Source organism: Oryx dammah, unplaced genomic scaffold (assembly GCF_014754425.2).
Source record: "Oryx dammah isolate SB20612 unplaced genomic scaffold, SCBI_Odam_1.1 HiC_scaffold_28, whole genome shotgun sequence".
In the NCBI taxonomy this organism is placed as follows: domain Eukaryota; kingdom Metazoa; phylum Chordata; class Mammalia; order Artiodactyla; family Bovidae; genus Oryx; species Oryx dammah.
In genome coordinates, this window is record NW_024070212.1 from 103,350,200 (window position 1) to 103,371,591 (window position 21,392).

At 51.4% G+C, this 21,392-nt stretch overlaps 1 protein-coding gene across 2 annotated transcripts in view; it reads left to right on the plus strand.

Moving 5' to 3' along the window:
* RIMS3 (regulating synaptic membrane exocytosis 3) overlaps window positions 1–20,201 on the plus strand; it is a 44,329-nt gene extending 24,128 nt beyond the window's left edge. For both annotated transcript variants that reach the window (XM_040231546.1, XM_040231547.1), the window contains exons 5-9: window positions 5,522–5,663; window positions 9,252–9,364; window positions 12,808–12,909; window positions 13,253–13,392; window positions 14,349–20,201. In XM_040231546.1, the coding sequence (XP_040087480.1) occupies window positions 5,522–5,663; window positions 9,252–9,364; window positions 12,808–12,909; window positions 13,253–13,392; window positions 14,349–14,561 (710 nt within the window). In that variant the 3' untranslated portion in view covers window positions 14,562–20,201. The remainder of the gene's footprint in view (window positions 1–5,521; window positions 5,664–9,251; window positions 9,365–12,807; window positions 12,910–13,252; window positions 13,393–14,348) is intronic.
* The last annotated feature ends 1,191 nt before the right edge of the window (window positions 20,202–21,392 follow it).

Consider the following 21,392-nt stretch of genomic DNA (forward strand, 5'->3'; position numbering starts at 1 on the left):
GGGCACGCTCCAGCTGCCCCAGGCTGGTGAGGCCGTGGGCACCCCACGCTGGGGGTGGGGGGGCACGCTCCAGCTGCCCCAGGCTGGTGAGGCCGTGGGCACCCCACGCTGGGGGGGACACCTCACTTTGCAGTCACAGGGCGCCCAGGGACTGTCCTCGTGGGAGTACACTCCCACCCCCACAAACACTAATGTCACACTACCATACACCAGGTGGTGTTCTGGGTCCCGTCTGTGTCCTGACTCACTGATTCCTCATGGAACTCTCTGAGACAGGTACTGAAGCACAGAGAAGGGAAGTAAGACACCCTAATCTGCACAGCTAGTAGGTGGTGGAGCCTGGATTCAAACCCCAGCATCAGGCTTCTGAGCTCACGCTCCCAACCTTCATACTCTATGCCTCTCTACCCAGACTCACCCACTAATCAGCAATTAGGCATTATACAGCCGTCGTGTTCCTAACGCCGTGCTGTAACACTGCCACTTCACGGACACATCCAGGAGACACAGTCTCACCTGGAAGGTCTGAGTTTCTTAAGTACAAGTAGCCGCACACGTATGTTACAATCCACAAGAGAGACACACACATACAAAGACACGTGCCCTGCATAGTCACATGACTAACACGCTCGGTTGCTCATAAAAGCTGCCGCTGCTGCCAGGAGAGCACAGGACATTCGTTGACATTACACACGGTCACAATATAACCTGTTATGCAAATCATATACAGTCCTCTGTATACAGGTGCGCAGCCCCCGATCATGGAAGCACAGTAACATACACGCACCCTCAGTGGCCCGTGCTCACAGAAACACATCACACGTGTGTGCACACATACCTCAGGAAGCTACATTCACACCCTACCTTAATAGCTACCTCCTGACAAATACATTATACTTTCCCAAACAGCTGGTTATAGAATCCCACTTATGCCCCAGACTGGTGGGTGACCCACCTCGTCACACCCTGTCAGCCCTGGAGCTCACGTCACAGAGGAGCCAGCCCTCCCTCCCCACCAGGACCTCCTCCCTTGGTGGCATCAACCCAGACACCAGCTGGTTTTGTTTTAAAATCTCTTCCTGCTTATTTTGCTCAGAGTAACAACTTCCCTAAGAAACCATCAAATAGGCAGCTGGATGGGGGTGGTGAGGGGGTGGGGGCACCAGAGGATCTGGGGAGAATGCTCCTTGAGACTCCCAGTTGGGGCTGGGGGTGGGGGGGATTTTTCCAGGCCTTAAAATAGATTTTTACAAAGCCCTCCACAGGAGCATGTGGGATGGTCTTTTCCAGCAATCAAGCTGCGATGTGGTTTCTGGCTCAAAGAAATGCCAGACGTGGAGGGGGCTTGAGATTATTATCAGCATCCCTGGGTGGGCATGACCCCTGTGAATGTGCCTGACACAAGGGAGTCGGGGAGATGGGGATCTAAGAATCTAGGAGTTGGGCTAGAACAGGACCAAGGGGGTAAGATTAAGGTTGGGAGACTAGATTAGGACAGTGGAGGAAATATTGGGCCCTAGGAGTCCGGCTTTAGGAAACCAAGCCCTGCTGATCCCTGGCTGAGTTGGCTGATTCAGCTTTAGACCAAAGGTCTCTTCATGCCCAGATAATTTGGAGAGACAGTGTTCCAAGGCCAGAGAAAGTGCCTGAGTCACTGACAGACATGTCAGTGATGTGCCTGGGACTCTCCACCTACCCAGACTCCACAGTCAGCAGGCAGGGATAGCAGACACCAGGATGACCTCCAGCCTTGTAGAGGAACAATCAACAATGGGGCTTCTGGATCACTTGTCTCTGCAGTGTGCAAGGGCATGGATGGAGGCCTGGGGAGGGGGCCAGGGGAATTGCCCACTGCCCTTTTAACTGAAGGCCTCTGTGAATCATCCAATTGCCAAATGTCAGAGCAGAAAGGCGCCCTGGAGACCCTTCGGTCTGGTGTACTCATTTCATTGATGAGGCATCTGAGCCTGGAAAAGATAAGAACTTTAAATTGACCTTCAGAGAGACACCCTGTCATTTACTACCTGGGCAGCTTAGGCAAACTGCTTCACCTCTGTGAGCCCGCTTCCTCATTTATAGCTTGAGGACAATAATCCATACCTTGCTGAGTTGTCCAGGGGATTGAATGAGATAGGATGTATAGAGGTACCCCCACCTCTTGCCTGACACGTAGTAGATTCTTGGTAAATTGTTGGTTATTATTACTGATGGTCACACAGTAGGGCCAAAAAAGAAGTGACTTCTTTAGCCACCCCTTGCTTGTCGCATACTCCCCTCCCATCTACAATTCCTTGTCCCTGTGTTTTTCTCCCAGGCCTTGGGGTTGCCAGTGTCCCAGTTTAGAGCCCATCCTCCTGGATGGGACAGTCTGGCCTCAGAGGGAGGTATGGGACTGATCACTGTGGACACTGGCCCTGGGAGACCCTAGTAGCATGCCCCTGCTGCCCCTGCTGTGATGGCCCAGTTCCCTGAAGGGCGGGGCTGTGTAAAGTGGGGACAGACCCCTCTCTGGGACCCAGTCTTCTGAGTCTGCCCATCACAGAATCTTCCATACCTCTCATTGACTCGAGCCTCGCCCACTCCCTCCTCTTCATTTCAAAGCCCGGATGATTGCACTAGCCTCCCCTCTAGTTCCCCTGCTTTTCGCCTGTTCCTTCCATTTTATTTTCCTCATGTTGTCCTAGAAAGGCCTTCCAAAAACTCACCCTGAAACTTTAGAGGACTAGTCCTGGCTCTTACTTGAGGGACCTTGAGAAACTCACTTTCGCCCTGGGCCTCTGTTTCTTCTGTAAAATGGGAGGTTAAAAGTCTGTCTGCCAGCTTCCTTCTAGATCTAACACTCTTTAGGTTGTGGGAGCAGAGAGGAAAGTGGGGTCAGAGTTTTGGGTTCCCAGGACACAGGTGGGTTCTGGCCTGGCCTTCAGCTGGGTCCACACAGGGCCATCTTTGGCTGTTCTTGCCTTTGATCAAACGGAGCTTCTCTTTTCAGTACCAAGGACAGCTGCTGCCTTGCTCTGGGCTCTGGACTCTGGACCAGGGTGGGGCGAGGGCTCAGGATCCTTCCAGGAGATCCCCTGGGGAGTGCTGCTGGAGGCTGACTTCCTCTTCCTTGTCTGTGGTGGGATAGATGGGATGGCTCCTGGAGTCTGTTGGTCCCCAAGGACCACAAAATTGTTGCAAGCAACTTAGTCCAGTTCTCTAAGGAGAGAGGCTACGTAAAGTTACTTCCTAGATCAACAGGGTTCAGATACTGGACTGGTGTGAAACCAGTAGAGGAATTTTCACTGAGGTTGCAAGACCTTCCTTCCCACCCAGAGACATAGAACTTAATCTCTGCTGAATCATGTCTCAAACCAATGTGGAGTTGGTGGAGGGAAGTGAAAAGTAGCATGTCAGTGGACTGGGAGTCAGTGGACCTAGGTCTCACTCCAGTTCTATGAGTGCCTGGACTTTAGGGTCCCCATCTGTGAAATGACAGGGGCATTTCAGGATTCTGTAACTCCCCTAAGCAGGGGCTCACAGTAGGTCGGGCAGCTCAAAGAAAGTAAACTTCCTTCAAATGGGTCAAAGCTTTCCCAAGCTCTAGAAGTGGGGGGGTTGGGGTCATGAGTAGTGAGGCTCTGACTTCAGCTCAGGGTATATGTTGGGGGGATTTGAGGTGAAGGAGGATAAAGTGCGGCCCCCACAGACCCTTCTGTCTTCTAACTGGATTAGAGGGGCTGTGGCAGTTAGGAGCAAAGGACAGGGCAAGTCTCCCCCACCTACAATTATCACCCAGTCCCATGTGTGGTGGGACACACACCATTTGTGGATTTGCATCTATATATATGATATATGTAGATGATCAAGCATATATATATATGATTGAGCAGATGGGTCTAACTCCTAGTGCTGTGGTGTGAAGGTCACATGCGTGTGGCAAACTATGTCGTGTGTACATATGACAAAGGCTTGGTAGGACCAGCTGTGACTATGTGACTGATGTATGAAATAACACATGACCTTGGATGTGAGATCACTGTATCAATATATGTGATTGTTGGCAGTGTGTGTGTGTGTGCCTGAGTAAAAGAAATGCATGAGCTAATATGACTCTGTGTGAATGTGTGTGTGTAAGAGACACAGACACTTTGATGGTCTTATTGATTCCTGGATAGAGGCTATTCCAATATCCCGGAAGCTAGCGAGGTTTCAGAGAAGACATGCCTCCTTACCAGCACCCCACTGCCAGTCCCCCACCCCACTCGCTAGCGCTGCTGCCCTTCACAGTCTTTCCTCTCCCAATGGGACTTCCTGAAAAATAAGCAGGGCCAAGCAGGAGGGTAAAGTCCCTCTTTCTCCCAGGCTGGGGTCTTGAACACCCTCTCTCAGCCCACCGCTGGGTGTGAGTGGGAATCGCCAGGGTGACCAGCTCCACCTTCCCGGTGCTTCTTTGCTGCCTGCCTCCCCCTGGCCTCTCCCCATCACAGTAAGCAACTCCACTCTTAATTTGCCTGGGCCTCTAACCAGTGACAGCAAAAGGTTCCTTTGGTATGGAACCTCCCTCTCTGAGTGCCACCACTTCCTTCCCCATCAAGCTCCTCAGGCATATAAGCTCCAGGAGGGGAAGTCCCTGCAAACCCACAAACTGTCTTCTGCCCCCACACTGCCCCAGCCCTGCCCTCAGGAGGAGTGTCTAGAGGGACCACACTGCAATGCTGAGGAGGTTGCCATGGAAACCAGGCAGGATGGTACGCTGCTCAGAGAAGCAAAGTGTCCCATGTTCCTTGCAAGACAAAAGAGGGGGATTAGAGATGTCGAGCCCACCCCACCCCCCTCCAGACGGGAGGTACGGAGACACTGGGGGTAAGCTCTCAACACACAGCTTCTGAGGTTCTTCTGTAGACCTCTTCCTCAAAGCCAAAATCAGTTCAGGTCAACCTAGCAGTCTCTCTCTGATTTCTTTCTCTCATGGCCTCTCCACACACACCCCCCTCCACATTCCGAGCCACATTGACAATGGGTGTTAGTTTGTGAGTGGCCAGAGTTTGTGTGGATTTTTTTTTTTATAGGACCTGTGATGGTTTCACAGAGGTGGTTTGTGATAGGGCTCATGGGAGTACTTGGAAAATGAAAAACAAATCTGAGAATTCTGGAGAAGGCAAACTTTTCAGAAGAAGAAACTTAATCCTTTGGGGCAAGGGCTGAGATTGAGTGGGAAGGTGTGGGTCAGGGGATCCTGGTGAGGATGAGGCTGAGGGACAAGAGCTGAACTCTGCTGACTTCCCACCCATAGCCCCAACATCTCCGTTCTGCCTTCAGCCATCCTTCTCATCTATTTTGCGTCACTGCGCTGAGCAGGATCAGGGGTCAGGCTGTGGGCTGGCTCTAGAGGTCATCTCGGCATTGTCCCTGCCTCCAGTCAGAGCCCTGCCTATTCTGCCCCCTCCCAAGAGGTTGACTTCAGCAGTGATCTCAGCGAAACCTCATCAGCGATCTGACCTTCTTCCCTCTCTGTGCCTCGTGGGCGGGGGGGTCACAGAAGGGGCCACCAAGAAACTGCGCAGCAACATCCGGCGGAGCACGGAGACGGGCGTTGCCGTGGAGATGCGGAGTCGGGTCCCTCGCCAGGGCAGCCGGGAGTCCACAGACGGGAGCACCAACAGCAACAGCTCCGATGGCACGTGCGTTCAGCCCACCCCCACCGTGTCCCCATCCTCTTCCTGGGTCCTCTGGTCACAGGCGCAGGGTTGGAAAATATGGTTGGGTTTGCAGGCCAGATATCTGAGTTCCTCTGTCCTCCTGCCTCCCTCTGTCCTCGTCCCCTGGACACTGGCTGCCTGGGCCCCAGCCTCCCTATTGCTCCTGGCCGCTGCTCCCCATCAGAATACTCCAGTGGCCCAAGAGCAGCCCATCCCTTTGGTATGTTTCATGCCTCCCACCTCCAAGGGCTTACATGCCCTTCCACTCCAGAGGAGAGAGCTAGAAAGAAAAATGGGCTCCTAAAATCTTTTAAATGCAAAACAGCTGGTACAGCTCAGATGCATGGCATTCTCACAGGTGGACTGACTTGGAGCTTAGAGAAGGAATTTGGACTAGATTGGTGTTTTTCAAACCAGGTGTTGACTCACAGGCAGGAAGTCAAATCAGTTTAGTGGGTCAAAACCAGCATTAGAAAAGGAAATAGAAAATTCAGGTATATACTATTGGAGGAAGGAAGAGTTACCTTGTGAACTTCTTTTTGTGTATGTAGATGCACGTAGGTCTATGATGTTAAATATATTTCTTACATATGCATATGGGTTGCAGTCAAAAATTTGAAAGTCTCTGGATTAGATATTCCCTTGATCTCTTCAAATCTATGAAATGATAGATATATGATTAAGATTTTCTGAATCAGCTTCATTAAGGCTCAATAATTTCAGAATTCTATGGCCCTATTATTTGAGATTCTATGATCACATCTCACTACTATGCCTGCTTCTGTGAATGTGAGTAGCTGCTTGGATTTATCTTACCATACGCAGGGCATTGCTGGCTCTTCAGATCAGGGCCTCTTATTCTGCGATCTACCAGTCAAAAACAGTGTCTCAGTCAATACAGTAACCCTCAGGGATGTTGATGCTACCAGTATTTCCATTTTACAAGTGGAGAAACTGAGGCACGGGAAGAGGGTATGGCACCTTCCCAAGGTCACAGCTATAAAGTGGTTAGTGGAGTCAGGTTTTGAATTAAGGACATTTGACCCTAAAATCTTTGTTCACAATCTCAGCACTGTTGATACTAAGCTCCTGAAATTCTGTGACCTCAAGAGTTATATTTCCTTTTGTTGCTATCCTTTCTCTTTTTTTAAAAAACTGAAGTATAGTTTATTTACAATATTATGTTTCAGGTATATAGAAAAGTGATTTGATGATGTATATGTGCATGTCTATATTATTTTTATGATTCTTTTCCATGATAGTTTATTACAAGATATTGAATGTAGTTTAATATAGTTTAATATAGTAGGGTATATCTGTTAATCCCATATGCACAATTTATCCCTCCATCCCTCCCCTCTGTTAACCATTATGTTTGTTTTCTGTGTCTGTTTCTGTTTTGTAAGTAAGTTCATTTGTACTCTTTTTTTCGATCTCACAAATAAGTGATATCATATGGTATCTGTCTTTCTCTGTCTCACTTAATTCACTTAGTATGACAATCTCTAGGTCCATCCACGTCACTACAAATGGCACTTTCATTCTTTTTTATGGCTGAGTAGTACCCCATTGTATGGGGATACATTTTATAGATAGATAGATAAAGATATATATTTATAGATATATAGTATACCCACCTTCTTTATCCATTCATTTGTTGATGGACATTTTGATTGATTCCACATCTTGGCTATTGCGAATAGTGCTGCTTGTGAACATCGGGATCATGCCTACTTTTTTTTTTTACATGTACACACTATATTTATTTATTCACTTTATTATTTATTTTTGGCTGCACTGGGTCTTTGTTGCTGCATGCGGGCTTTCTGTAGTTGCGGTGCAAGGGCTTCTCATTGCAGTTGCTTCTCTGAATACAGGCTGTAGGCACATGGGGTTCAGTAATTGCAGCACAGAGGCTCGTTAGTCGTGACTCTTGGACCCTAGAGCATGCAGGTCCCAGTAGTTGGGGGGCATGGGCTTAGTTGCTCTGTAGCATATGGAATCTTCCGGGACCAGGGATCAAACCTGCACCCCCTGCATTGGCAGGCGGGTTCATAGCCACTGCGCCACCAGGGAGGTCCATCATGCCTGCTTTTGATACTGTGTGGGATGGGTGTCTAGTCTTGGGAATACTGAGTTAAAAGGTGCTCTAGTGTTCTTGTTGTGATGAGAAATATTTCATCATCTATATATATATTCATAAGGCATGTTCAGTAAACTCCCTCTGGGCCATTGATATGCCTGAGACCTAAGAAGTTGAAATAACTTAGCAAACCTGCAAAGTAACTTTTGGTTCTACTGAGGTGATGACTTTTATAACCAGCCTGTGTTTTACAGATCTGTGGAGTTTTGAGGCAAGTACATGAATCAAGACTGTCAGCTATTCATTTAAATTTTTCAGATCCCACTATCCAAAAAACATGACTACTGCTAACTCTGGCCAATAAAAATGGATGGGCCTAAAAGCCCCCTCCTAGAGAGCAGAGGCTGAGCCTGGCAAGGGAGAGACACAGGCCCTTCTGATAAGTCTGTGCAGCCTGTCTCCCCTTCCTGCCTGTCTCTGGTCAAAGGGGACTCAGGCCAAAGTTTCCAAGGTTGCTCCTAGGACAGCCTTTTCTCTCTCGAGGTAGGAGCCTGGGCTGTCCTAGGAGATCTGGGAATATCCTGTGATCCATTATAGCCCCTGGGCAGTTCTGGGCCAGCCCTCCCTCACCTGTCCTTTCTCTGCTGGCCACACCCAGAACATCTAGGCTTGAGGACGTGCACAAGCAGCCTGTTTCCTATGATGGTCACACCAGCAGCGGCAGTAACTGCCGCCGATCGTTTCCTGTGTCTGGAACTTCTCCTGCTCCCTCTGCCCTAATCCTCACCATCGCCCTGGACGCCTTGAGTGTCAGCTCTGTTTTGTAGGCAAGACAAGCCTGTCACCTCTTGGAGCCTCCGTTTTCTCATCTGTAAACCTGGCTTATAGCTCCTGCCACCCACAGTGGCTGTGCAGATGAAATGATACCCATCTGGCCAACTTTCAATCACTGTCAGTTTTTCTCGTTACTATTTCCACCCACAGCCATGGACCACTCCACCCCCCCCCCCCCAACACTTGTCATTAATCTCAACCCTGTAATTGTGTTATTTCGGTCTCAGTTGCTGTTTAGGGCGCCACCTGACATTGCTGACTTGGATATCAAACTCATAGTCAACTCAACCTCTGTTTTTGGAACTTGCTCCAGGCACTGAAATATCTGACCTTTGTCTCTGGTTCTTGGCATTAACACCCCCGGTGAGGACACAAAGTATCTAGCAAGTCCTGCCTTTTCAGGGTCACCTTAGAAATCCTAGCGCTTGAAGATTTAATATCATGATGGTTAGTCTCTTTGCTCAAGTGACATCAAAGTCTTTTTCTGTAATGTGCAGAAATGAACAGTTCGGTTTGTCCTCAGTCACAGTGGTAGACTTTCAGTATGTCCGGGGGAGATTGGGGCACAGAGGGAGTGCCCAGTGCCCCAGGGGCAGCGCTTCTGCATCCCGCCACCCAGATGCCCTCACAGACCCCTCTGCCCCCTTCTTCAGGTTCATCTTCCCCACCACCCGGCTTGGGGCCGAAAGCCAGTTCAGCGATTTCCTGGATGGGCTGGGACCAGCCCAGATTGTGGGGCGACAGACACTGGCAACACCGCCAATGGGTGAGTCGTCTTCTTTTATTTATTATTTATTTTAATCTTGGCTGCGCTGGGTCTTCATTGCTACACATGAGCTTTCTCTGGTTGCAGCCAGTGGGGGCAGCTCTCTAGTTGGGGTGCTTGGGCTTCTCATTGCAGTGGCTTCCCTTGTTATAGAGCATGGGCTCTAAGGTCTCAGGCTTCCACTGTGGCGTGTGGGCTTAGTTGCCCTGAGGCAAGTGGAGTCTTCCTGCAGGAGGGATTGAACCCATGCCCCCTGCATTGGCAGGCAGATTCTTAACCACTGGACCATCAGGGAAGTCCTGGGTGAGTCTCCTTAAGGGCAGGGTGAGTAGGGCAGTGGCAGCCAAGCAGCAGACCAGGTGAGCTCAGCGGGGGCCCACATGATGCAATACGAGCCGCAGAAAGGAGCCCTCACTCCTTATGCCAGTGAGGAGGCGTCAGCATAGCGAGCCTCAGTCCCTCCCACAGCACAGAGGAGAGGGGTTCCAGCCTTTCTCTGCTGGCCACACTGCAGCAGCTTTTCTGGCACATTCCCGCCCTCACATCACCACTCTCACCCACTATCTCACCGCCTACCATGTGCCCGGCAGTGCTAGTGCCAGGCATAAGATGGTGAACAAAGATTATCATGGCATCGACGTCCATGGAGTCTGCTCTGCCACTGATTCTTTGTGGGACCTTGGGCAAGTCACATCCCTTCTGTGAGCCTCAGTTTGCTCATCTGTAAGATGGGAATAATAATGCCTGCCTTAGTTCTGCAATCTGAAGACTATTTTTTGAGTCCCTGTTTGATGCCTTGCATGAAATATTTCACTTACGCCTTAGGAACTGTGTCTTATTTGACTTGCTACTTCTAACGGTGCCTGGCACCTAGAAGCCTTTTAGTAATTTTCTCATCCCTCCTCGCAGTAGCTAGCAAGTACTCCCTACGGTCTATTCTTGGTCCTCTTAGCTGCAGTTCTGGCTCCTTCCCCCTCTCTCTCCCTCAGATTCTGGCTGTGTTGGCTTCAAGCAGCAGCTCCCAGGCTAGCTTCCCTAGAGATGCCCGCTTGCCTCAACCCCTCCCTCCCCATCAGTCTGACCTGAGCAGTGTCTGACCCAGACGTCTGCACTCAGCCCTCACATAGACAGTGTCTAACCTTCGACCTCACAGCAAATGAGAAAGTTGAGTGCAGACAGTGCCCTGCTGTGACCATGCAGTGGAGCTGACATTCCATTCCAGGCCAGGACTCCTCCCACTGCACTGCCCTGTCTTCCTGGAAACGGCTCACACAGGAGCCTTTGTCTACTGGAAGAGGGGCCCATAGGGACTCTCAGAGGGTAAGTGGCAGTTCCCATCTGGCTCTTGGGTGGGATTTGGCTAATTCCCAGTCCTTGCTTCAGGCTTTTAAGGGCCTGGAGAGTCTGGTTTTTCCAGCTCTAGGCCCAGCCAAGGGCTGAGAGGTGGTGAGAAAAACCAGCCACTTGCACAAGGCTTATGCGCCATCGCAGCCTGGAACACTCGTGTATGGCGCCCCCTGGTGTCCGAAGTTGGGAAGGACAGGTTTGCATTGGCTCTCCTTGCTGGGGATGTTACATTGAGAGTTGCCGCTGCTGCCAAGTCGCTTCGGTCGTGTCCGACTCTGACCCCATAGACGGCAGCCCACCAGGCTCCCCCGTCCCTGGGATTCTCCAGGCAAGCACACTGGAGTGGGTTGCCATTTCCTTCTCCAATTCGTGAAAGTGAAGTCGCTCAGTCGTGTCCGACTCTTAGTGACCCCATGGACTGCAGCCTACCAGGCTCCTCCGTCCATGGGATTTTCCAGGCAAGAGTACTGGAGCGGGGCGCCATTGCCTTCTCCGAACAGTGAGAGTTAAGATTAATTAATTCCTGAGACTTCCCCCTCCCCATTCCCCGTGGGGAGATCAGGAATAGCTAGAGGGAGAGGGACGAATTGCAGGATGTCTCCTGGAAGTCATAAGTCCCCATCTTCCAAAGTGTGCAAATACACAGTGGCATAATGGTTCAGAGACTCCAAAATGAGTGGTTGAACCCAAAGTCTGGCACATTTTAATTTTTCTGCATCAGGCTTATGATTCTGAACCCCCTTTTTTTTGGCCACGCAGCATGCAGGATTTTAATTCCCTGACCAGGAATCAAACCCATGCCTCTGCAGTGGAAGCAGAAATGACTAGCAAAGATGGGCACAATAAAGGACAGAAATGGTATGGACCTAACAGAAGCAGAAGATATTAAGAAGAGGTGGCAAGAATATACAGAACTATACAAAAAAGATCTTAATGACCCAGGGAAACAATGGAAACAGTGACAGACTATTTTCTTCGGCTCCAAAATCACTGCAGATGGTGACCACAGCCATAAAATTAAAAGAATCTTGCTCCTTGGAAGAAAAGCTAGGACAAACCTAGACTGTGTATTAAAAAGCAGAGACATTACTTTGCAAACAAAAGTCTGTCTAGTCAAAGCCATGGTTTTTCCAGTAGTCATGTATGGATGTGAGAGTTGGACCATAAAGAAGGCTGAACACGGAAGAACTGATGCTTTTGAGCTGTGGTGTTGGAAAAGACTCTAGAGAGTCCCTTGGACTGCAAGGAGATCAAATCAGTCAATCCTAAAAGAAATCAATCCTCAATATTTGTTGGAAGGACTGATGCTGAAGCTGAAGCTCCAGTACTTTGGCCACCTGATGCCAGGAATCAACTCATTAGAAAAGACCCTAATGCTGGGAAAGATGGAAGGCAGGAGAAGGGGATGACAGAGGATAAGATGGTTGGATGGTATCACTGACTCAATGAACATGAGTTTGAGCAAGTTCTAGGAGATGGGGAAGCTCAGGGAAGCCTGGCATGCTGCAGTCCATGGGATTGCGAAGAGCTGGACATGACTGAGCGACTGAACAACAACAACTTTGTACTCCTGGGACATCTCCTGCTTTCCCCCATCCTTTATCAAGGGTGGGGACAGGCCCTCATTTCTGGGGCGTGCCTCATGGCCTGGGCAGTCTTATATCTCGTCACCTCTCCAAACTGATATTCTTTAAGTATCTGTTTGACGTTTATTTAGGGGAGTAGCTGATGGCCGCTGTGTAGAAGGTGAAGACATCTATTGAGCACACAGCCTCCCCTGTCTTCCTGATACAGAAATCTGTCCCCAAACTTGCCATTCCGCTCAGTGAAACAGAGCCTCCTCCCTTCTCCCAACCCAGCTTACCTTTGTGATTCCCTAAGCGGGGCCCTGGAGGGTCACGCCCCCACCCCACCCCACGGGTCCTATCAGAACATTTCTCAGCTGCTTTAAATTGGCCTCTGGAGAGCAGCTCCAGCGCTGCAGTTTTTGTCCTTGTGCCCTTTCAGTGCTGGGGCATCGTCTGCAGACTGCATGCTCTGGGCCAGCCTGCCCCTTGGTCTGACTCTGCCTCGATTGTCCTCCTTCTCCCTTGCAGGGGATGTGCACATTGCCGTCATGGACCGGAGTGGCCAGCTGGAGGTGGAAGTGATCGAGGCTCGGGGTCTGACCCCCAAACCCGGCTCCAAATCCCTCCCAGGTGAGGCAGAGCAGCTGGGATGAGGGATCTTGGAGATGGGGTCGTATCAGGGAGGGATTCACAGCTGAGCTCTGGGTCTAGAAAGTCCTGGCTCCCCATTGGCCTAATCAGTATTCTCAACAGTGGAGTCATGGATTGCCTGGAAGGCCAGTCGGGGGCGGGAATGGGAGGGGAGGACGGAGGAGTTGGTATTCGAGTCCATCTTGTCTACCTCCTGTCCACTGGTCAGCTCCTCCTGCTCACCCTGGTCCCCTCCAGGATCACGTGGAAGGTAGGGGATGGGGCAGGCCACAGCAGTTTCCCCAGGACTCGCCCCCACCTCATGCTCTCTTCCGTCCCTCAGCCACCTATATCAAGGTTTACCTACTCGAGAACGGGGCCTGCTTGGCCAAGAAGAAGACAAAGGTGGCCAAGAAGACCTGTGACCCCCTGTACCAGCAGGCGCTGCTGTTTGATGAGGGACCGCAGGGCAAGGTGTTGCAGGTGAGGATCATGAGGCCAGGGGGCGGGGCAACTCTCAAAGACTACAGACTGTCATTTAAAACTCATTTATGGTTTATCCTGTGCCAGCACTTTAATACCCTTTACCCACTTTTTTTGTTACAACCTAATGAGGTGTTATTGCCTCCTGTTGATTGAAAAGGAAACCAAGGTTTGGGGGGATAACTTGATTGCCCGCAGGTTGCACAGCTGGTAGGTAGAAGCAGGTTTTATTTTTTTAGATGTTTTTGTTTTGATCTGGACCATTTTTAAAGTCTTTATTGAATTTGTTACAATATTGCTTCTGTCTTACGTTTTGGTTTTTTTGGCCAAGAGACATGTGGTATCTTAACTCCCCAATCAGGGATCTAACCTGCCCTTCCTGCATAGAAAGCATATTCTTAACCGCTGGACCACCAGGGAAGTCCCCTAGAAGCAGAGTTTGACCACCGCCTTCTTCCACCAGGTGTTAATGTTTATCCCATTGTGATCCAGCAGCAGAGTAATAGCTGTGGCCCAGATCCTGGACTCTCAGCCTGCTACCGGCTCTGGAAGCCTGTCATCCTGGATGCTAGGAGGCTCTGGAAGTCAGGGCCAGGTTCTAATCCCAGCCGTGCCACCAACTGCCGTGTATCTTTGGGTTAGTTGTTCGCTCTGAGCTACATTTCCTTTTTGTGGAAATAATAATCCATATAGCACCTCTACCTAGATGGTTGTAACAGAGCAGAGAATATATATAAAGTCTGTACACCATAATGCATACCATAAATGCTTAATCAGCCTGGCACACCACAAGTGCTCACCACAAGCGCTCAATAAGTTGTTGCCTGAAGTCAGTCTGAGTCCTGCCTCTCGCAGTCCCATCTGTGCCCTGGCAGTCTCTACACGGCTCCTGGGCCCACCGCCCAGCCCGGAGTTGGAGAGATGGCTCAGCTCCTCTCTCTCCCCGCCACTGGCAGGTAATCGTCTGGGGAGACTACGGCCGCATGGACCACAAGTGCTTCATGGGCATGGCCCAGATCATGCTGGACGAGCTGGACCTGAGTGCTGCGGTCACCGGCTGGTACAAACTCTTCCCCACGTCCTCAGTGGCGGACTCTACACTCAGCTCCCTCACCAGGCGCCTGTCCCAGTCCTCCCTGGAGAGCGCCACCAGCCCCTCGTGCTCCTAAGGACCTCAGGGAGAGGCCGGGTGCGACGTGAGAAGGGGCGGGCCGCCTCCCACCCCTCCCCCTGTACATAGTCTCCACGTCTCTCTGGCCCCTTGCCCTGCTGCATGCCTGTTGGCCACTGGGCCTGTCCCAGCTGTCTTTGGAGACTCTAGCGCGTGTGCGTGTGTTTGTGTGTGTGTGTGTGTCTCTGTGTGACCATGTTAGATCTGTTCATTTGTCTGGGTGTAGTCTGTCTTGGTGACTATATGGGCTGAAACCCATGTCTCTCCATGTCTCGCTGTAAAGAAACCCAAAGGAGAATTGTGTGGCCAGGACTCCCCGCCGCCGAATCCAGGGGTAGGAGTCGGGGACACGGCCACTGGTTCCTCCCGCCTGGCCCCGGGCTCAGGGCAGAGCCTGCGTGTTCCCACCCGTGCCTGTTCTTGGTGATCTCTGCTCAGTTTTCCATCTTGTCCTTTGTTCCACTGCTGCCTCTCCCAGCACTGCTGCTCTTTTTTGAGGAATGTAGCATCCACTGCAGCCGGCCACACTGAGGCCCCTCTGGGAAGCCTGACACCCTCCTTTCCACCGAGCTCTCCAGCCGCTCTTCCCGCCGAATGCACGTAGCAGCTCACGCAGGGCCCTGGCCAGCGCCCTGGGGAGCAGAAGATGCCGGGGGCTGAGGGCTTGGAGATTGCTTTCTCCCTCCAGCTGGCACCTCCCCCTTCCTAAAAGTGAGGTCCGAGGAGGTGTTGGTTCCCAGGGCTGCAGGCGGGAAGTGTGGGTGCCTCCTTTTGCATTGTTCACCTCCGGTCTCCCTTTTAAGCCTCCTTGCTTCCGACATGCCAAAGGAGCTCTCCCAGTGGACCCCAGGAGGTGCGGACTGGATGGTCTTCACCTGCAAGAGGTTGGCCTCAGAGCGGATGTTGTCTGCCAGAGTGGGCAGCCCCTGACAGCACCCGTGTCCTTCCCAGGCCCTGAAGGTGGTCCTGTGCCCCTCGGGGCTCATCCTGAAGGGGCCTGGCTTGTTGAGGGGCCACGGAGGGCAGGGTTGCTGGCAGGAAGGAGGAGGGCTGCGACTGACTTGCTCTAAGAATCCTGTCCGACCTTCAGGGATTAGCTGCATGAAGCTATTAGGGGCTCTATTTTTTTTTTTTTTCCTCATTTCCAGACCAGGGTCTGTGTTTGAGAGCTCAAACTTACTGAAGCTCCAGCCTCTGGGCTCCCGCACAGCCTGGTTCTACACTCTATAGACCATGACAGTCACCAGCTCTGTACAAGCAATACTCACCCCCTCGCCCTCCCCGCCTCCTGCGCTCTGCCGCTGCCCTCTGGAGAGTAGCTGGGCCTGCTCTTGACGCCACACCTGTCTCTGCTGTCTTTCCACCCTTGTCTGGTTGGAGCTTTCCAAAGCCACTCAAACCCTGACCTGATTGGACAGCTGGGCCCCCAGGGGTGGGCACCAGGGCCTGGACTGGACCTTGCGAGATGCCGGCGGGGAATCCTGAAGTCTGGCTCGGGAGCCCAAATCTGTCCCTCTGCCTCCTCGGGTCTAGTGTGAAAGGCGAGAGGTTGCCCAGGAGATGGACATGACGGGGTCAAGGTCTGGGGCCACCCCTCCCCTTCCCCAGACATCAGCCCCGAGCACGGCATGACTCTCACCCACATACGTGGGGGGAGCCGTGGAGAGGTGCTTGGACTCCATCCACCACCAAAGCCAGGTGGACATGGGGATGGATGCTGAGGCGGGGACGTGGAGGCAGAGGCTCTGGGACAGACCCTTCTCCACCAAGGGGTTTCCTTTTCTGGCAGGATCCGCATTGGGCTGAAGCCAGGGCCTGACCACCTCCCTCCCAAGAAAACTGCCCACGGACAAAATGTGGGTGAGGGCAATAAGAACTAACAAAATGAGAGCCTGGGCTGACTCCTGCCGGAGCCGGATGGGAACTACTGTGTTTGTGGAGAGAGAGAAGAGACAGCTGGGTTGAGTTTTCTCTTTCTCAGACATTCTCTTCTGGCCTTGGGACTGCATAATGCCATGTGTCTATGGCAAAGGGCTCTCTGGTCTCAGATCCTAGGGTGGGGAGAGGGAGGAACCTCGCTTGCAGGAGAGTATTTGGATGTCCTGTGGGTGATGCAGAGCCGTCACCCTCAGAATGGTGTGCAAACACTCGACAGCTTTGGAGTGGTGGGATTATTACTGACCCATAGGTTCGTGTAGATCTTTCTTGATGTGGCATGGAGCGGTGACACCCAGACTGTGTTGTCACCCCCAGGGAATGAGGACTATCAGAGAGGGTGTCACCCTTCTTCCCCTAGGGCCCTAGAAAGACAGAAGATGGGGAGCTACCAGCTGAGGCTGCTGCTGGGGAGTCAAAGGCTGCTGGCCCCTTGCCTCTGGGGAATGTTGGCTAGCAGGGGCCACATACTAGCCAGAGGGGTGGCCTGACCTGTCCTAGAGGTGGGCTGCTCCATTGTTCCGCCTCACTAATGGAAGTCATGCCCCACCCAAGTCGACCTTGGGGGATGATTTTTAACCCTTTGTACCAAATCAAGTTAATCCAGTTATCCCACCTGGATTTTCTCCCATGAGAATGAAGTCTAGTGAGGCTCCATATATGTGTGGTGGTGAGCAGCTGGACTTACAGGTCTAGGCCTCCTGGATGCAGGGGCTTGTCTGAGAGGCTGCTCTGGAGCAAGCCTGTCCCAGTGGAGGAGGGAGCACGTGTGACTGCTGGCCTTCCCTGGAAGGGGGAGCGTCCATGCCTTGAGGAGGGCACGGTGGGAAGGGAAGGAACATGATTCCTCCCAGGCGCTGTTAGATGCAGTGTCACAGCTCCACATGCCCGTTCCTTACCCCAGGGGGCCCTGGGGCTGATGACAGGCTGGGCTTTTTGTCACTCCATCTCCCTCTGCTCAGGCAGGTTTCATGGAAGACGTGGCACAGACGGCCCTGCAGCGCTGCCGGGCTGTGGGCAGGAACCATGACAGATGATTCCGAGCATCTGTCTTCATGTTTCTGCTGTGTTCAATCTGTCCCACTTCCTTCACAGACTCCTTTCCTAAAGGGATAGCTGTGATGGGCCTTTGGTATGAATCAGACTCCAGCGAATGGGGCCAAGTCTTGGTTTTTTCCTGAAGGATCGCATCTCTTTTGTCAAACCATCTCCCGAACTTCTCCCCACCCAGTTTCTCGCCCAACCTAGCACTCTTAGGAAAGGAGGCTCTCAGTATGCAGCAAACCCAGGCACTGCCAGCATTTCAAGGGGCCAAGAGAGAGGGTTGCCCCTCTCATTCACCACTCATGGGATCACTGGTTCTCCCCGGGGCCTGACCCCCACCAGGGCCAGCATGCCTGAGTTCTTCTTTACTACCAGCCTTGAGGAAAGCGGAAGCCTCCTGCCCCCTTCAAAGATGCTAGAGCCCTGCAAGGGCACTTCTTTGGAAATGAAATGTAGCACAATCTCAGACTGTGTTACCAGGAGCCCTGGCACGCAACCAGGGTCCTTGTTCCACGCCCTGCTGCCCAGGAGAAGCTGGGCTTCCCGCCCCCGAACCCCACCCCCCAGCCGGGACTCCAGAGGTCCTGATAACCTCCGAGTCCCCATCTTCTTCAGCCTAGAAAGCAGCAGGGCTACAGAAAGGCTGCTCTTCTGCTTCTTTGGTTGCTTCCTGCACTGTGTAACCCTGTGGACAAATTGCTGCCTTTGCTCGTCGGTGGTGGGGGTGGGGGGGCGGCGCGTGTCCTTCAGGACCAGGAGGCCAGCCATCCGGGCAGGGTATCTACAGTGGCTGCCAGGAAAGGGAGGGGGAGAGGCCTGCTACCCACTGGCTCCTTTCTCTCTCCCTCTTTCTTCCTCTCCCCAGAGTTTTCTTCTCCAATATCCTGACCCAGAAAGAGGTTCCTTAAAATGCTGCTTCCTGTACTGGACTACTGTCCACCTGCATGATCAGGGAGGAGATAGGAACGTAGACTCGTCCCCTACCTTCTCCCTCGAGTCTGCTTTTCACTCAGGTCAGAAGAGATTGGGACGAAACAAAAACAGTCGTGACTGAAGGGCAAGCGTGCCCCACCTGATCCAGTGAGGCCTGATGGGGACTGGATCGGCCTGGGCTGGCTGGGCAAGGGTTATTTTGAAAGAGTGCCTGAGCATCTCAGAGTGATGTCAGTGATGCCAAAGAGAGCAACTTGGCCTCCTCGGGCAGCAGCTCTGCCAGCTGAACCACACACGTGCGGCTCAGGTGTCGGCATGCCCCATGGTGGGACCTTGTTCTCTGACAAAGGGCTTAATCTTTCCATGTAGCAAAGCAACTTCCTCTACCCCCAACCCTGAGCTCAGGCCTTTGTGGGCCCAGTAAGGCTGTGCCTGTGAGGGAAACTTGCATTCTCCCAGGGGCCCAGACTGGCTTGGGGAGGATGCTCACCACAAAGCATGCGTGTTACTGCTCCAGGAGAACCTCCCCACATTCTGGTTGGAAACTTAGCCAGCAAGGATAGGAGCCTTCAGCCTCCCAGGCAGTTCGCGCTGATGCCAGGAAGGTCCTTGGGCCTGGGTTCCAGAGAGCTTGGCAAACAGAAATGGGCCCTGGGAATCCCAAAGGCAACAGAGCATCTGCCCCAAAGGTCAATGGCCTGGACAGCCAGCTACAGAGAATCCAAGGCTGTTATATACAGAGAAACTGTGACATTATGCAAGTCTCCTCCCTTTTTTGGGTCTCAGCTTCCTCATCTGCAAAACCAGAGCATTTGCTAGTTATTCCATGGTTCCCTCCAGGTTTTCAAAGTCTGATCTGGAGCTGATGAGGATTGTGAGCCTGATATACCTGGCACCTGGTCCCACAGGCTGGTTCCTTCCAGCCCTGGGGGCAGGTCCTCACCCATCCACGCCCAGATGCTGCTTCTGACAAGAACTCTGGGAATCCTAGCAGACTCTGCTCCTTCCACCTCCTCATGGTTTATTGTTCTCTTCCTCTTATGTGATGAGATAATTAAGGGTTGTCTGCTATGGACAATTTCCAAGGTGCTGATGTGAGGTTACAGCCTCAGCTGTATCCTGTGTAGGTCAGTATCCCCACCAGCAGACGATGCTGGGTTGGTCCTCATCTCTGCTTCTAGAACGGGATCAGTGGGAGAATCTTAAAAGAAGGGGCTCTCTGATGGGAGGAGAGAGGGAACTTATTTCCCTGCAAAGTATTTTGCTTCTTAAATTAAAAAAAAAAAATATATATATATATATATATCACTCTTCTCCAGAATGCCTTTTGCAAACACCATCTCAACAGGCAGAGTGGCTGCTGCTTCCTTAGGAAAAGCTGGCCTGATTGTTTCATCCACTCCTTGAGAATGTAAATTCACAGGAGGCAAGAACCCCTTTTTTAGAATTTCCAAATGCATCCTGCAGAGAGAGAGCAGATAGGGACTGACAAGCACACTGTTTAGATAAGAAGCAATTAGCCTTTTACATTTTCTATATGCAGCATCTTCCCAAACTTGTTGTGGCTCCCAGGTGGCAGGTGGATGGCTGGGAAGGACTACCGGCTGTTTCTTACAACATTCTTGCCAATTCCCTTGAGGAGAAAAATCCTTCACATGGCTTCTGCATGTACAGTATTTGGGCAGCACACACAAAAAAAAATTTATTAAAGTCAGTTTGAAAATGGTTTCACGTGTTGCTTTCTGAAGGTGGTTCTTAATTCTAGGAGAGAGCAAACAGTTCCAGAGGACTGAAACAAGGCCTTGGCTGAGAAGCAGAAGAGAGAAGTACATCTCAGAAAAAGCCCTCAGAGATCTGACCTGGGCATCTGGGAGGTCTGGTGTCACAGTCTGTCACTGAGCCATGGAGTCTGACTGCTTCAGGCAGCTTCCTGGTTCTGTCTCCCAGGATCCCTGCTTACAGGCCCTCAAAGCCTTCTGTTCCCACATGTTCCACCAGGGATGCCCGGAACCAAATAGAGGGAGAGGTAAGATGGAGCTGAGGCCACTGCCCTTGGCCCCCTGCTGCTTTCTGAGCACTTGGCTGGGCAGTCTCCTTGCTCAGCCACACGTGATACAAGCAGTAAGCACAGCTGTTGACTTCCAGTGCTGTGACCCCTGGAATACCCCTTTCTCTCCTTGCCTCGAGGAAGGATATAGTCACTTCTGGGCAGTGCCACTGTCCTCTCAGGACTGGACCTGGGGGTATGGAAGATGGATAAAGTATAGCAATGTCACAGCACATGCTTGCCAGGAGAAAGGCTGACACCTGCCTACCAAGAGCCTTTCAGAGTAAACTCCACTGCTTCGGCTCTGGCCTTTGGCCTTGCAGTCCCACTGGGCACCACCTCTTGTTGGATGGCTCATGGGACCTGTATCTAAGCTCTGGTGCTCCCCCAGCATTCTGTCTTTCCTTTCTTTCCCACTTCTGCTCTCTGAGACATCTCATATACTCTCATAGGTTTTAAGAACTTCCATGCTTCTAGCCAGTAAAAAACAAAAAATTTTTTTTGAAAAGAGAGCCAGTAAAATTAAGAAAAGAGGGACAGACAACAAAACTGAGATCCATAGAGACATTCTGAAAGATGTTCTTCAAACAGAAGGAAAATGGTACACACTTCATAGGGTTATTGGGGGAATTCAAGTGAGGTAGTATGTTTAAAGTGCTCAGAACAGTGCCTGGCACATAGCATTTACTATGTTCGCTGTTGTAAAGAAAATGATGGAATGGCTGAAATGTAAGAAAGAAATGTGAGCAAAGAAATAAGATTAGTAACTACTAACATACAGATCAGAAAACTAATAATCCTTTTTAAAATTAAATATAGTCATGAACTAAAATACTAGGGAATGATAGCACATAAATTGGTCTTTGGAAT